Raw genomic sequence first — 14,431 nt, 5'->3', positions numbered from 1 at the left:
ACATTCTGGAAGCATGGTATCAGTTTGTACAGAATGATTAATAGCTGATGACTAACCCTGTTGCACTTCGCTAATCCCTACTGGATCATTCTCATCGTTACAGTAAATCGTCAAATGAACGATTAGGTGCCCGTCAGGAGTTCCATCTTCTTATGCACTGTTCAATTCTCCACATGCAGAACTGATCTGGCCTTACGCCGACTATGCCTTGAGCCTCGGATAATCATACAATGGTGAGTATAAAAAACACACACTTACCACACAGGTGTTTGTTTATTAGACGGGGAAATCGCACCACTCTAGAAGGAAACTTTTCACCAAACCCGTACACACTGTTATCGTTTCACTACGGTGCAGCACAACACACCACCGGCCACACATAATTACCTATCCCGAACACTCCGAAACTGAAAACACTCCACCGAACCGAACCGTCCGACGCAGACTGCTTGCACACAGCAGCCCGCACACTGATCACGGACAACCAACTAGCGCGCACGGCGAATCTTCTACCCTGCACAGCCTGCTTAGATAAGAAGCGATCAGAATTAGTGGCAGAATCAACTCACCTGCACTGTGGCTGTAAACTGATTCATCACGGTGTGCTCCCTTTTTACGCTGCTGACGTGATTCACGGTGTCCAGATGCACGGTGGTAGTACGGTAGTGAACTAGCCAAACCCCTTATCTGATGACCGTCTGTCTAGGGTAGGTCGAGGTGCGAAGAAGATTTACGCTCCATTTCTGCTTCCCACCGCGTGCCGTGCCGTGTGGTGGACATTGGGCGTGCAACTTAGTAACACCAGCAGGTCACTGAATTATGGGCCGGTAGTGGTAGTTGATCGATGGCAGCTCCGGACACGCTTATCGAAACGTCATTTGTGCGAACGACTAAGAACAAAATTAGACATAAAAGTCACTTAATGCGGAAGAAGAGTTTGACAGATATGATTGACAGTTAATTTGAAGGGCAAAAAATATGGCGACGAGTTGGTGGGTCGTTTTGGTATCCACTTTGAGACAAATTTATTAAACTTCAATATCATGTACACATCCACGTCCAATCAATATATGTATAATATAAAATACATTTATATATCTGTTCAACTGCTTAAACTAAACATTGTGATGGAATGTACTAGACAACGGTGATAAATATCTGCAATCTTGCTCTCGTGCTCTGTTTCTGGTTTCTTCTGGTTGCCCATCCATCGCTACTGTTTAGTAATCTTCAATCTTTCAATTGTTCAACAAATACTTTTAGAAAACACACACACACACACACATTTCCTTTTGCTCTAAAACAGAGCTCTTGGCCGTTATCTTCCAGCATCCTTTCCCTGCTAGGGGAACTGGCGTGTGACATAACCGAGGCGAAACAGATTAGATAACAGGATCGTGGAAGAGGTGACGATATTATCTCGGTATGCTACTGCTGCTTGGGCACTAAATAGTAGAGAAGGTACACTTGCACTTCCCGATTCGTAAGGTCTCGGCGATGATCGTTCAGCGATCATCGTTGGTGTTATTTCTTGGATTTTTATCACGGACTACGGGGAACCCTCTGAATTAAGTACTCTTCAGTCCATTAGACGGAAACTTAGCGGGATTTAAAGAGAGTTTTTGGGTTTTAGTTAAATTAATTAAGTATACTGATTAAGTATACTACTCGCAAATACTGATCAACGTTTCGTAGTGGAGGGGTGGTAAGTTAGTTCCTAAAATACTTCCGATTGATTAAAAACGATGAGATTCTGGACAAAAATACTATCCTTTTTTGCGTTTAACAAAGTTCACAATACCACAATGTTATGGAATGTACGATCATGACCTTGAGACCACTGGATCTTCCGTGATCATATCATCAACGTAATCGTAACTGTGAGTGACCATGTTGACAACATAAAAAACCCCATTGGTATCCTATCTAGAGTAGCAAAAGTGATGGTTTTGTTCTAGTAGCAAAACGGTGAATGATGCAAATCTAAACTGACTCTGCGCTGTCTACATCTCTACAACCAAGTCAGCCAAGCTAGGGCCGGAACAGCCGGATATGGAAAGCAACTGTCGCTACACACAGACACCACATATTAGCAAAAATCCGTTCTAATCACTCTTGAAGGTTTCCGCGCGAGATAAGAAGGTTTGGCGCAAGATACCTGCACCAGCAAGTGGTGTGAAAGTCCTTTCGAAATTCAACCGACAGCTATGCTTCAAAGAACGATCATGCGTCTCTTGCCTCTCGAACACGGAATCTTCCTAACTGCGAGTCCTAATTCTCTGTTCCGATATTGCTTGTCGCTTCTAAGAGTTTTCTATGACAAAAAAACCACAACATCCAATTTGTATTCTATTTTCGCTACACCTCATTTATCAGTTCTTCTACCTCTGTGTGTGTGCCTGTTGTTGTCATCAACAAATCTATTCCGCTACTAAACTATAGTGTGCTTTCTCTCGCTACTTGCTTTATGTTATCCATTTCCATTTGTTTCATAGTTTTTCCGTCATCATCATTCTCCGTTGTTTCGCATTGGTTTGGTTGTTTGTGTGTGTGTGTGTGTTTCTTTTCTTTTCACAAATTAACCATTTTCGTGTTTCGTATCCTTTGTTTTCTTCATCCAATTAACGTCATAAGTCAGAAATCAATAATCCACCGTTGGCTGTTTCGTTTCTGGGATAGGAGCGGGGGGGGGGGGGGGGGGGGAGGGACTCTTTTGCTTACTAGAACGAGCGAGAGAAGAGTTAGTGTGTGTGGGGGTAAAAGGGAGGAGGGAGAATAAGAAAATAAAAGTGCACACAGCGCGAAAGGACACTCTTTCTTCCTCTTTTCCCCTGATCGATCGAGAAATCAAACCAAATACACATACACAGCAAAAGACCTCAAAAGCACAAGCAGACGCAAACGCTTGCAAGCTTAACTTTTGCTTGGTAACAGAATAATAGAAAAGGAGTTTAAAAAATTGATATATGCTTCAAACTTCCTAATGTTACTAATGGAAGGTGAGTTAGTGAATGGGTATGTACTTGAGAATGAACACAAAAACAAACAAACAAACCGAGTGAAAAGGGTGAATTTGTTTTACTCTACATACACACCAACACATACTTTAGTACATTTGTTTCATTATGGGTGCATAACGTGAAATGTGATTGCACAGGTAAGTACATATATGTATGTATCATCTCTCATTTCCGAAAAAGTGCATTTGCAGTAAGTGTTCGTGTTGGAGAGAAAAAGAGAGAGAGAGAGTGCAAAACCCAAAATCCGAATTGAAATTTGTTCATCAAACTGTCAATCATAATCTTAACCCTTTATACACACTAAAAATCAATTAAACTAACTAATACGCATTACTTTTACTAATGAACAATTAACTAATCGCCGCTTCACTCTTAAACCCTATACAAAAAAATGGAATACTTTCAACAAACAATCAATACCAGTGCGATGGTTTAATAGATTTGTGTCTAGGAAAATCGTGAACAAGAACAATAGAGAAGCTATGCTATACGTTGGTGTGTGAGTGTGTGTGCACTAAGTGAAAGATGTGCGCCCGTGCAAAAAGGTATACTTTTTTCCCTTAATTCCTGCATCTCCTGCCTGTTTTATGTGTAATAAAGAGAAAGAGATAGAGAGGATGCATTGTGTTTAAGAAAAAGGTACAACATATTGCTCTCTCTCTATGTCTCTCTATATATATATTAACTTGTTTGTTGATTATTGATTTGAATTGTGTCATTGTTTTTCCTTTATCGTGCTTCTCCGAAGCTACTCCGGTCGAAATATCGCGGTGCAATGGATTGGGCAAGGTGTGTGTGTGTGGGTGGGGAAGCTCACTAGGGATGAAGGATGCATTTTTTTTCTATGAGGAATGAACGTATGAACTTTAAAATGAATAAAAATTGTCTACAAAAAAAAACGAATGTACACACAGAGAGCTACAACACAACGGTGACATTTACCTACGCGATAAAAACCAAAACATCCGATCAGAATGGAAGACAGATTAAAATTGAGAGGGGCAAAGGGCAATATTGCACCAACACGAATGTCACAGAACAGAAGCAGCGCGTCCGAAGAAAACTGAGGCTGAATTGAAAATTCCAAAGCCAAGCCCCCGCACAAGCGAAGGACTTGTGTCGTGACAAAAGGCACGGGGCCCGGGATATTGAGGGGAAGGGGTGGAGGGTAACGCAAACGGGACTGCGGGTCGTTTAGGCAAGCGGTCCTGCGCCTTGTTTCTCGCCCTTACGCGTCCTTGCCCAGACGCGGGGAAGCTTTAGCGGTTTTTTGGTGGTGGTTGGTGGCGGGGCTGGGTTGTGGCGAACTAAACGGCAAACCGTTCGCCGTTGGTCGCACCGTCAATCAGCTCGAGCAGGGCGTCCAGCCGGAGGTACAGCTCCGAAAAGCGCTCGTATTCATTTCTGCTTATGACCAAACATCCTCATTCCATTATTATATCGGGCTTGGCGAGCGACAGCATCTTGCCACTGCCGTTGCCGTCCGCCACTCCGCCCCTCTCCTCGAACGTGGCCGGTGCGGCAACGAGGGACGAGTCCTGCATCGGCAGCGGCTTGGCGACACCGATGCGCACCACCCCCTTGGGGGCGCCCTTGAGCGCCTGCACCGCCTGGTCGAGCGAAGCGTTCTCCAGGATCGTATCGTTCACGAACAGCAGCCGATCGCCGGGGATCAGCCGTCCGTCGAGCTGGGCCACACCGCCCGGCACCAGCGACCGGATCACGATCAGCGTGTCGTTCGGATCGAGCGGATCCTGATAGTCGAGGATGGAAAAGCCGAGCCCGCGCTCGCCCTTGATCAGCTCGATGATCTGCGGCTCCGAGCTCCACATCGCCAGCCCGGTCAGCGGTTCCAGGCTGCGCGATTTAATCTTGGAAAACCCATCACCCACACCGACACCGCCCGCCCCACCGCCGATGCCGGTCCCGTTCGTGGTGGCCAAGCTGCCGTCCGACTTTGCCTTTACCAACCGTTCCGAGGGCGTCAAGCTACCGTGCAGCTGCTGGTGATGGTGCTGGGTGTTGCGTTTGGCCGCAACGTCCGCTTCGAGCGAGCTGATCAGCTGCTCCTCGGTGAACCGCAACAGGTCCGGGTCGCCGCGGGCGCACACCATGCAAACGTCCTGCGGCAGCTCCTTCAGGATCGACACCACCTTCAGATGGTTCATGCCGAGCAGCCGCTGTCCGTTCACCTCTGCAAGTGTGGGACAAGTGTGAGTAACACAAAAAAACCTCCCCCCAGGTGCCAAACTCCCGTCCATGCTTACCGAGCAGCTCGTCGCCGGAACGCAGCAGCCCATTCTGGCCCACCGGGCCCTCCGGCAGGATGGAGCGGATGTAGTGATGCGGCCGCACCTCCTTGCCACCCTCCACGTCGACCGTGCCCTCGAGCGAGATGCCCAGCCCGCTGGAGGCGGCAAACTTGCGTATGTTCGCGACAATAATCTGCACCTCCGGGCCCAGTATGTTGGTCCACTTCTTCACGATGTAGGCCGTGTCGGGATCGGGGCTGTCGGTGGTCTCCTCCACCGTGGCCGTTCCCTTCAGCGAGCTGCGCAGCTGATGATGCCGCGCGATTGCCACCGGATTGGTAGCGTCCAGCAGGGTGCCATCCTCGGCCACCGCCCCGTCGGGCACGATCGTGGCCTCCTTAATCTTGTCCCGGTACTCCTGCGTGTCGATGGAGTCTTTCGCGCGGGACAGCTTCTTGTGGCCGCCCATATGGAGCGGCCCACCGTCCAGCCCGGCCACATCGCACTCGGCAAGCTGGTCGTCGGGCTCGCCGGCCGCCTGCTGCTGCTCCAGCCCGAGCGTGCGCTGCAGTGCCTGCGGTGGCAGTATGTCCAGTATGTTGCTGCCGTACTTGGACAGATCGGTCGGCACGAGCGGGGGCGGCGGGGTGGCCGGTGTCGGTGGTTTCATCTCGTTCGCCGCGATCGCCTGCTGCAGCTGGTCGTACTTGGGACCGCGCAGGTACCGCTCGAGGCACAGCGTCACCACGTGGCCGCTCTGCTTCAGCACGTCCACCGCCTGGTGGTTGGAGAAGCCGTGCAGCGACTGCCCGTCCACCTCGATGATGCGATCGTTCACCTGTATCTTGCCGCTCAGATCGGCCGCACTGCCGGGCGAGACGCTCTTCACGAAAATGCCCGACAGCTCCTCCTTTTCGCACACGTACCCCGCGATCGTGATGCCGAGCCCGTTCTGGTCCTTGCGCAGCTCGACCGTAAACACCTCCGTCTCGGGGAAGTCGGGCAGCGGGCTTTCCTGGCGGAACGGATTCTCCAGCCCGGGGCTGTCCAGGTTGGCGATCGAGTAGACGCTGTAGATGTCGCCGAAGCCGGAATCGGACAGGTACTGCTTGAGCTTGAGCGGGTTCGCCAGCAGCACGGTCGGCACGATGGCCGAATGGTCGTACTCGTCCGTGCCGACGGTGGCCGGATCGATCGGGCGCGCCACCACCAGCTGGACGTGCGTGCCGGACTGTCGCAGCACGGACGCCACCTGCTCGGAGACCATTTCGTGCAGGTTTACGTCGCCGATTTGGAGGATCTGATCGCCGCTCTTGAGGCGCCCGTCCCGATCGGCCACCCCGCCGGCGAGGATGGTTTTCACGGTGACGCCCGTCGTGCGGGCGCCGATAATGCCGAAGCCTAGCCCGGTTCCGTCGTTCACGAGCTCGATGTCGAGTATGCGGGACCAGTCGGCGGGACCGGTGCCGGCGACGATCGTTTCCGGGACTGATTTAGGGGAATCGGTAAAGGGTCCAGCGGCGGCCAGTGGGTGCTGATCGGTCTGCTCTGGAAGCAGCTTGTGGTGATGATCCTGGTGAGGGAGAAGTAGAATGGTTAGAAGAGAGGAAATGGTGGAGTGCCAGTGCTTTTGTCGTTGGGATCTTCAAAAATGAGATTATTACTTAAATTAAGGACTAAATGCTCTGGGTAAACCCTAAAATTCATTCTAATTTTGATTAATTTTTAGCTAAATCACAATCATATCATTAAATATCTACGCCAAGGCGTAGTTTGATTAGCTAACTACAAGTCTACCATGTTTCTTTTAACTACTTGTCAGAAAACTGTCTTCACAAATCATTGAAGATACTCTTTAGCTATGCTCAGGCAACAAATCAGGCCAATTGAATTTTCAAAAAGGTTGGAAAACGATATATAAATGCTTGAAATTCACGTAAATCGTACCGTCCGCTTGCCAATATTGGCCAAAATGGCACTGGAATTGGATTATTATATTCATCAGTTATTAGAATTCGTCAAAAGACTGTATTGGTGGTCCGTATGACTATCAAATAATCCAAGTTAAGGATTCTAGTTTTGAAAATTAATGAAATGATTAACTCCCTTAATTTAAGGCTTAAACTACTCGTGCCGTGAACAGAATGTTGCGCCAAAACGCCCGGTCCTGTGCTGGAGATCTCCTACTCCAGACACCGATCCTCCGGAAGTATGCCTCGACCTGGTCAAGCCACCGTACTCGCTACGCCGCTCTCCTCCGCGTGGCTGTTTGTTTTGTTCCCCCTGGAGACTCAACCAGATCGCAGCCACTTACGTAGACTACATAAGGTGCGATTTCCAGCGAGGATTCCGAATTTCTGAACATGTCTCAGAGTCACATGTGAATGTGGATCCAAGGCTATCCTATTCGATATCAGAAAGCAAAAGGTCCGATTGGAGGCCACTATGGTATGCACCCCTAAAAAATGACAGACAAATTATCTGCCCCAATCATTTCTACCTATCGATCCCATTTTTTCTCCCCTCCAGCAAAGCCTCCTACGGGACTAAAATTAGAAAATCAATTATCACCCAACGACAAACTGGCACGTGGCGCCTACTGCAACGCGAAACGGAACAGAACAAATACTTGAACAATCGAAGGCACCTCGAACAGGGACGGCTCGTTGTTCAGCTTCATCGACGCATTCAGCAGCTGCTGCGCATCGAGCGGCTGTTGCTGCTGCTGTTGCTGCAGGTGATGCTGCGGTACGGTCGCGACAATGGCCGGACCTGCGCCCGCCACCAGCTGCTGCTGGTCCAGCAGGTTCAGCTTGGGCTGGGTAACGACGGCCAGCATTCCAGCCGGGCCGGGAGGACTTCCGGGCGAGATCTGTGCCGACGGTACCCGCTGCTCATCCTGGTAATCCGCCTCGAACAGATCCGTACCGGGCGGAACGCTCAGCACCAGCTCGCCCCCGTTCGCGATGTCAAAGTCCCCGGGCAGTATCGAGGGGTGCTGCGTGATCTGGTGGTTCAGCTCGGCCAGCGAGTCCTGGATCTGGACGATGTTCCGGAACACCGGATCCTGCAGCAGATCGAGCACCAGCTTCAGGTCGTCGCTAACGTTCAGCTGCAGCTTGTTCGGCTCCATCTCCTCCACCGTCTGCTTGATGATTTCGATGTGCTTGAGCGCGTTCGAGACATCGCTGGAGAGATGCATCTTGGCAGTCTGCATGCATGCACCCGCAGGGTACACACTCTTCCACTTTCAGCACACAGGAACCACTCAACAACACTACGGGACACTACGGGAAATGCAGCTGGGCATCAAATGGGCAGAAATGTTCAATTTCCTTTCGTTCACAACGCACAAATACGCCTCTTTTCACGATTGAACTTTTTTTCGCGCACACACACGGGAAAAATTCCTTTCCAATTAGTGGGTGTTTACGTGCACAGTGAAGAGAGAGAGAGCAAAAAACGCACACAAACAACTGTCAAACGGAGTGACGTTGACAGTTGTGCGCTGTTGTTTTGGTTGGCAAATTTGATCTAGAGCAATGCAGGGGTCGTCGGTACGGATAGATGACATGCAAATTTTCATTTAAAATTGATTTTTTTAACATTTTATGATACATTTTATTCAACAATATTGCAAATTGGGTTTCAATTGTTAATTTCGTTTTCGTTTTTCTTAGTTTGAAAATGAAAAGCCACACAAAATTGTCTTCAAACAGTGGCAGTGTTTCTATTGTCCCATTTACAGGAGCCTTGATAGAAAATGTAAACAATAAAATTGTCTCAAGGTTATTCATTCGTGTGTGTACTCATTACTGTGTCAATGATTAGATTATGACTACAGAGGAGCAGCATACAAAATGAATTTGCTTCAAAATGTTAACATAGCCCTTCCACCAAATTTCCATGCGACACATTACTCCATGATTTCACTTATCTATGTACGGTCGAAACAGATATGCCAACGGTATATTCTTTTCCTTTTGTTTGCTCATGTCCGCTATAAATAGCCACTGAGTAAGACCAAACCCATCCGGAAATGCTCACGTCGGCAACTGGAGTGGTCAGCTGCTTAACAACATTGGCCACATTTGCCACATCTCGCCTTCCCCACGAACACGCCTATGGCCGACCCCATGGTGTCTGTTCTAGAGCACAGCACAGATAATTAGCATCGCGGTTTAATACCGTCCTAATGAAATCGAGCTGAAGTAGGCTAGAAATTTTGCTCCAAGTGCAAACCCGCAGTGCCGGCACGTGCCCCCTTTGTGAGGAGCGCGCGCGCGCGCGTGTGTTTGTGTCTCTTTCTTTGCGCCACAAATCACCCAAAACCCCCACCAACCTACCGGCCAAGTGGCAATCGAGCCTTCCCGAACAACGTGATTCGTCGTGGCAGGGCTGGTCGGTCCGTTGGTCGGTTGGCGCGAACCACCACACAAAATGCACACCAATGCAAACGCAGGCCCTACTAGTGTGTTAGTGCTTCATGAGCACACAATAAAAAAAAAACCGCAAACACACAACACCACCTGATGGCGTAATCGATCGTGTTCCTTCTCGATTATGCACGGCGCCCTTCCCGAAAGCGGCACTAATTTAAATACGATGGAAAGGGGAGGAAAACAAAGGAGAAAACAAAAATATTCCGAAAAATGTTTGAACCCGTTAGTTGGATGGAAACAGAGATGGAGCAAAGGAAAGGTGAGCAACAAGCAAAAACTATGGAAATGGGGTGGGATGTGGGGTGTTGAGGGGAGAGAAGAGAAATGGTAAGATGCACTATCAAATTGCCACGAAACGGGGTTAGATGATGACGTTGGTTTGGAAACATTTCCATTGGGGCGTGCTCGCACCATCTCGAACGTTTTTTTGGAAGATAGGAAGGGAACGGGTGGCCTCTCACGGTCAACGGAATGCGGCGACGAGGCGGTTCAGTTACCTTCCAGACTCTCTCTTCCCCTACACAACTGCTGAAAAGCACGTACAACATGTAACACCAAAACAGCGGAACATGTGATTTTCGCCGCCTTCTCCGCCAACTACAGGGTTTCTTTCCACAAACATCTGGAAGGAAATTCTAAACTAAAAACAAATGAACAAACACCGGGTGAGTTTCATTTTTCATCATTTTTCCATAATTTTGAAGTGTTCTTTTTTATTAAACTAAAACAAGCTTAACAACAACTTCACGAACGCGCCTCTTAATAAATGTGTGTGACACCTTAAATAATACAAGTTGTAGTAAATCATACATGAAATGGTACACAGCTTCAATAAAGGGAGAGTGGGGATTGCGCAGCAGAAAGGGCACACAAACGGCGGAACCAAAACAAATAATTATAATACGCTAAATCTCTATTGCTGCGTGGCCCTTTCGCCGACATTTTACATGTTTGTGTGTACTAGAACGTACTCAATAATAGATTTATCTAGTTCATTCAACCGTTTTGCGCCTTTGCCCTAACGGTTTTTTTCTCCTGTTGAACATTTATATACGCACACAAACACACTCTTCTGTATTAATTCTTGGTTGTAGGTGGTGTGGGCGAGGTTTAAAATACAAGATATTGTTTGTTGGGAAAATGCACCTTCCTCGAAACCTTTCACTTCCTTCTGTCTTATTTAATCTTCAAATTTGGACTGTTTCAGTTTTAATACCTTATTTTTCGCAAGCATTTTCCCTTTGCTACAAGAGCATTTTCTTTTTCTTTTTTTACAAACTAATGTCAATTCAGTCTTTACGAAAGGGGGAGAACTATTACTGCATTTTCTGTACCTTTTCTGCTGAGGCCTGATTTCCTGATTCCCACCCACACCGTGACCTTGATTGCTATTCCTGTTTGTAGAGTGTGTGTGTGTGTGTGTGTGTGTGTGTGTGTGTGTGTGTATGTGTGCGTATATAAATACCTAACATTTGGCCAAGATAGTGCGCTGTGGTTGTTTTTTTCTTCTGCATAAGTGTTCCAAAAAGGAATAAATCATAAAACACGCGCACGACCATTTCCTGCCGTCTCATCTTCCTCGTACAAATTTCATTAACTAAACCGAGCTTATTAAATAACAGAGTTTAGCTTCCCCATCCCCTTCTCTGTATTCCCTCTGTTGGTATTTACATGCAATTTGCACACGACGCAATTTATCCCTTTCCTGCACTGTCCTCACCAGAGCACACCACCAAAAGCCTACTTCAGACGCAGCAACAATGAAAAGAAAGAAAGGTACACATAGCTATTCTCCGTGCTTAGCTTCTTCTCTCGCTTTCTCTTACTCGCTCACGAATGCATCGCTTGCTGTGATTTTCCCTCCACGGTCGTGTGTGGTTTTCCCTCCCCTCTCTTTGGAATCGAAACAATGTACGCGCGCCCCACCCCCTTACGGTACCAATCACGAGGAGCAGAGCACCAACCGGACACGACGGGAATAGATATGCGCACTATTCAAACACGGCACACGGCATAATAATGGGCCGACGCACACACCTTGCTTTTCTTCTAGAATCTTCGCCACGGTTAAAATGGTCCACCGCCGTTTGCCAATAGAGGGCGCCAAAACACAACAAACACAACCACACACACAGGCTGTTAGTACGGCGCACCACTATTTTGTCCACACTCACACACACTCATCGTCCGATGGTAAGGCGACGTAGGATGGGAGGATGTGATAATCGATCGAGATGCTTCCTTCGTCCCCAAAATCTCCCCACTGGGATGGGGGAGGGGGGAGTGCTTTCCAGCTGGCAGGCGGACCATACACAACACACCATCCGTCCGCTGTTTTCCACTCGCTTCACGCGGTTTGTCACGTAGACCATCGTGTGCGCGCGCGAGTTGCGTACTATCATCGTTCGAAGGTCTCTTGGGCGCGCTGTTGTGCTAGAACCTTCTCTCCGTGTGTCGCCCCTTCTACGCCGCTGTGGCGTACAGTGTGCGTACATCCTGCTCTATGTACACCTGTGTTTTTTCGTTGCTTCCCGTTGCTTTCACTCTCGGGGGGCAAACACTCTTCTTTTCCCTCCGCAAAAGCGCACCCCCTTCCCGATTGGAACGTTCGAGAATGCACTCAGCGCCGGATGCATCAGAGCGCGAACGTGCGCACTTGAGAGCGAGAGGATGATGATGCTTACGGAGAAGGGGGCTGCTACTGCTCGCGGTCATTGTCGTGGTCGGTTTGTTGGTGGCGCGGGAAGGTTTTGGTGTTTATGTCGTCGATCCACACCCACCCACCACACCTTAGGCCACATCCATCGGGAACAGGTCGGCCAGGATTTCCTTCGTACTGGGGGACACCTGATCGGGGAAGCGGATGTCGAACGCCACCACCAGGTCGCCCCTCCGGCTCGGTTCCTTCGGGAAGGGCAGCCCCCGGTTCTGCAGCCGCTTGACCGTGTGCGGCTTCACCACCTCCCCCGCCGTCGAGATGGTAAGCGTTTCGCCGCTCAGCGTCGGCACCTTCACCACCGTACCGCACAGCGCCTGCCGCAGGGAGATCTTGGCCGTGTACTTGATGTCGCTGCCCTCGCGCTTGAAGTGCGCGTGCGGTTTGTCCCGGATGATGAACACGATGTCGGCCGGCACCTTGCCCGGAATTTGGTCGCCCTCGCGCGGGAACGTGATCTTCGTGCCCGCCTTCCAGCCCGGCTTCACGTTGATGCTCAGGATCTTCTCCTCCTTCCGCGCCGACCCATCCTGGCCCATCACCATCTTCGAGATCTTCATCTTCTTCTGGCAGCCCGCGTTGACGTCCTCGAGCGACACGTACAGATCGTGCTCGATCGGCGGATCCTGCAGCTTCTGCTTGCGCTGCGGCGACCCGTGCACGTTGAACGACTGCGACCGGAAGGCACCGCCCGGGAACCCGCCGACACTGCCGCCCCGCCCATCGAACCCGAACGGATCGCCGTCCATCTCCTGGTGGAAGATGTTGCCGCCCCCGTCCGTGCCGAAGAACACGCTGAACGGGTCGCTGGTGCCGAAGAACTGGGCGAACGTGGCGCGCGGATCGCCGTGGAAGTTGTACTGGAACTGGCCGCTCTGGCCGCCCGCACCCGGCATACCGCCCGCGCCACCCTTCAGCCCCTCCTCGCCGTACTGGTCGTAGATGTCGCGCTTCTTCTTGTCCGACAGCACCTCGTACGCTTCCGCCACCTCCTTGAACCGTTCCTCCGCCTGCGGCGCTTTGTTCTTGTCCGGGTGATACTTTAGGGCCAGCTTGCGGTACGCCTTCTTGATCTCATCGTCGCTGGCATTCTTCGACACGCCGAGAATTTTGTAGAAATCTTTCCCCATTTTGGCTGTTTGGCTGTGTGTGTAAGGTTTGGTTTGTTTTACTCTTACTTAACGGTGTTCTTGCGCACTAGAAACACACTCAGCACAGTCACACTCGGTGGTATGTAGGTATTCCAGAACGTTCCTCCTCGAGAAACAGCTATGTTGTACCGTTAGTTCTGTGGCACTGGAATTTGTCTTTTTCACCAAACAAATCGCGTTGCTTTTCAACTTCACTCTGTATTTCTCACACTGTTTTCTTAAGCTACTCGATTGCTTTTTTCTTCGTTCACACGCTTACTACGTTACGGGACGAAAATGTTCACGTTGTACGGATTCACTGCTTTGCTTTGCTTCTGCAACAACAAAACGTATGCTCTCTTGGCGCTTGCTTGACTATCATTACCTTTACCTGCGCCCGCTGACGGAAGCTTTATATGAAAACATTTTTTCTAGATGCTTCTCGAAGCCAAACGAGAATGTGCCAGAAAGTTCAGACGTCAAGGGCCCCGTACTGTCAGACTCGTGCTCGAACCTTCGGCAGCTCGATTTCGGGCAGTGTTCGTGTTCGAACAGCCAGTTCCCAACTAACAATTTTGATAATGCATTTGGATTAGGAATTCGGCATGGGCAATCAAGTATCCATAATAGGAGATAAATTAAAGCTTTATAGCTTCACTGATTTGCTTAACAGATGGCGCCTTATAACTCATTATTATATTGCTGTCCTTTTCTTGCAATGTGTTTCGCTTATCTTCTTCTCAATCAAGGCCCGCATACCATTCTAGTTTTCCAAGCAAAAATCAACAAGAATGGTCGTGTGGACAGATACACAAATATCAACAGCATCGATCATTACTCAACTCTCACTTGCTTTTGTATTGGATTCACA

At 49.3% G+C, this 14,431-nt stretch overlaps 3 protein-coding genes across 4 annotated transcripts in view; all 3 read right to left on the bottom strand.

Annotated features, from left to right (window-relative positions):
- The window catches only part of LOC121591577 (protein vein), a 110,195-nt gene extending 109,692 nt beyond the window's left edge, over nt 1-503 (bottom strand). Inside the window, exon 1 of the mRNA XM_041912265.1 lies at nt 259-503. The gene's annotated coding sequence lies outside the window, so the exon portion shown is untranslated. The remainder of the gene's footprint in view (nt 1-258) is intronic.
- Nucleotides 504-997: 494 nt separating this feature from the next.
- LOC121591576 (patj homolog) lies at nt 998-8,741 on the bottom strand. 2 transcript variants are annotated; one of them, XM_041912259.1, is made up of 3 exons: nt 7,902-8,741; nt 5,288-6,845; nt 998-5,214 (listed from the first exon to the last, which is right to left on the bottom strand). In XM_041912259.1, exons 1-3 carry the CDS (start codon nt 8,487-8,489, stop codon nt 4,445-4,447), a joined length of 2,916 nt encoding a protein of 971 aa, XP_041768193.1. In that variant the 5' UTR covers nt 8,490-8,741; the 3' UTR covers nt 998-4,444. The 2 variants fall into 2 exon arrangements, with proteins under 2 accessions (XP_041768193.1, XP_041768194.1); XM_041912260.1 differs by having other exon boundaries at nt 7,920-8,741.
- A 2,248-nt stretch (nt 8,742-10,989) lies between these two features.
- Nucleotides 10,990-13,980, bottom strand: LOC121592803 (dnaJ protein homolog 1). Its single transcript, XM_041914601.1, has one exon. The coding sequence runs from the start codon at nt 13,558-13,560 to the stop codon at nt 12,505-12,507; it is 1,056 nt and encodes a 351-aa protein (XP_041770535.1). The 5' UTR covers nt 13,561-13,980; the 3' UTR covers nt 10,990-12,504.
- Nucleotides 13,981-14,431: the final 451 nt, after the last annotated feature.

Source organism: Anopheles merus, chromosome 2L (genome assembly GCF_017562075.2).
Source record: "Anopheles merus strain MAF chromosome 2L, AmerM5.1, whole genome shotgun sequence".
Lineage (NCBI taxonomy): Eukaryota > Metazoa > Arthropoda > Insecta > Diptera > Culicidae > Anopheles > Anopheles merus.
Note: the sequence above shows the minus strand (reverse complement) of the source record. Positions and strands in the feature narration are given on the sequence as shown.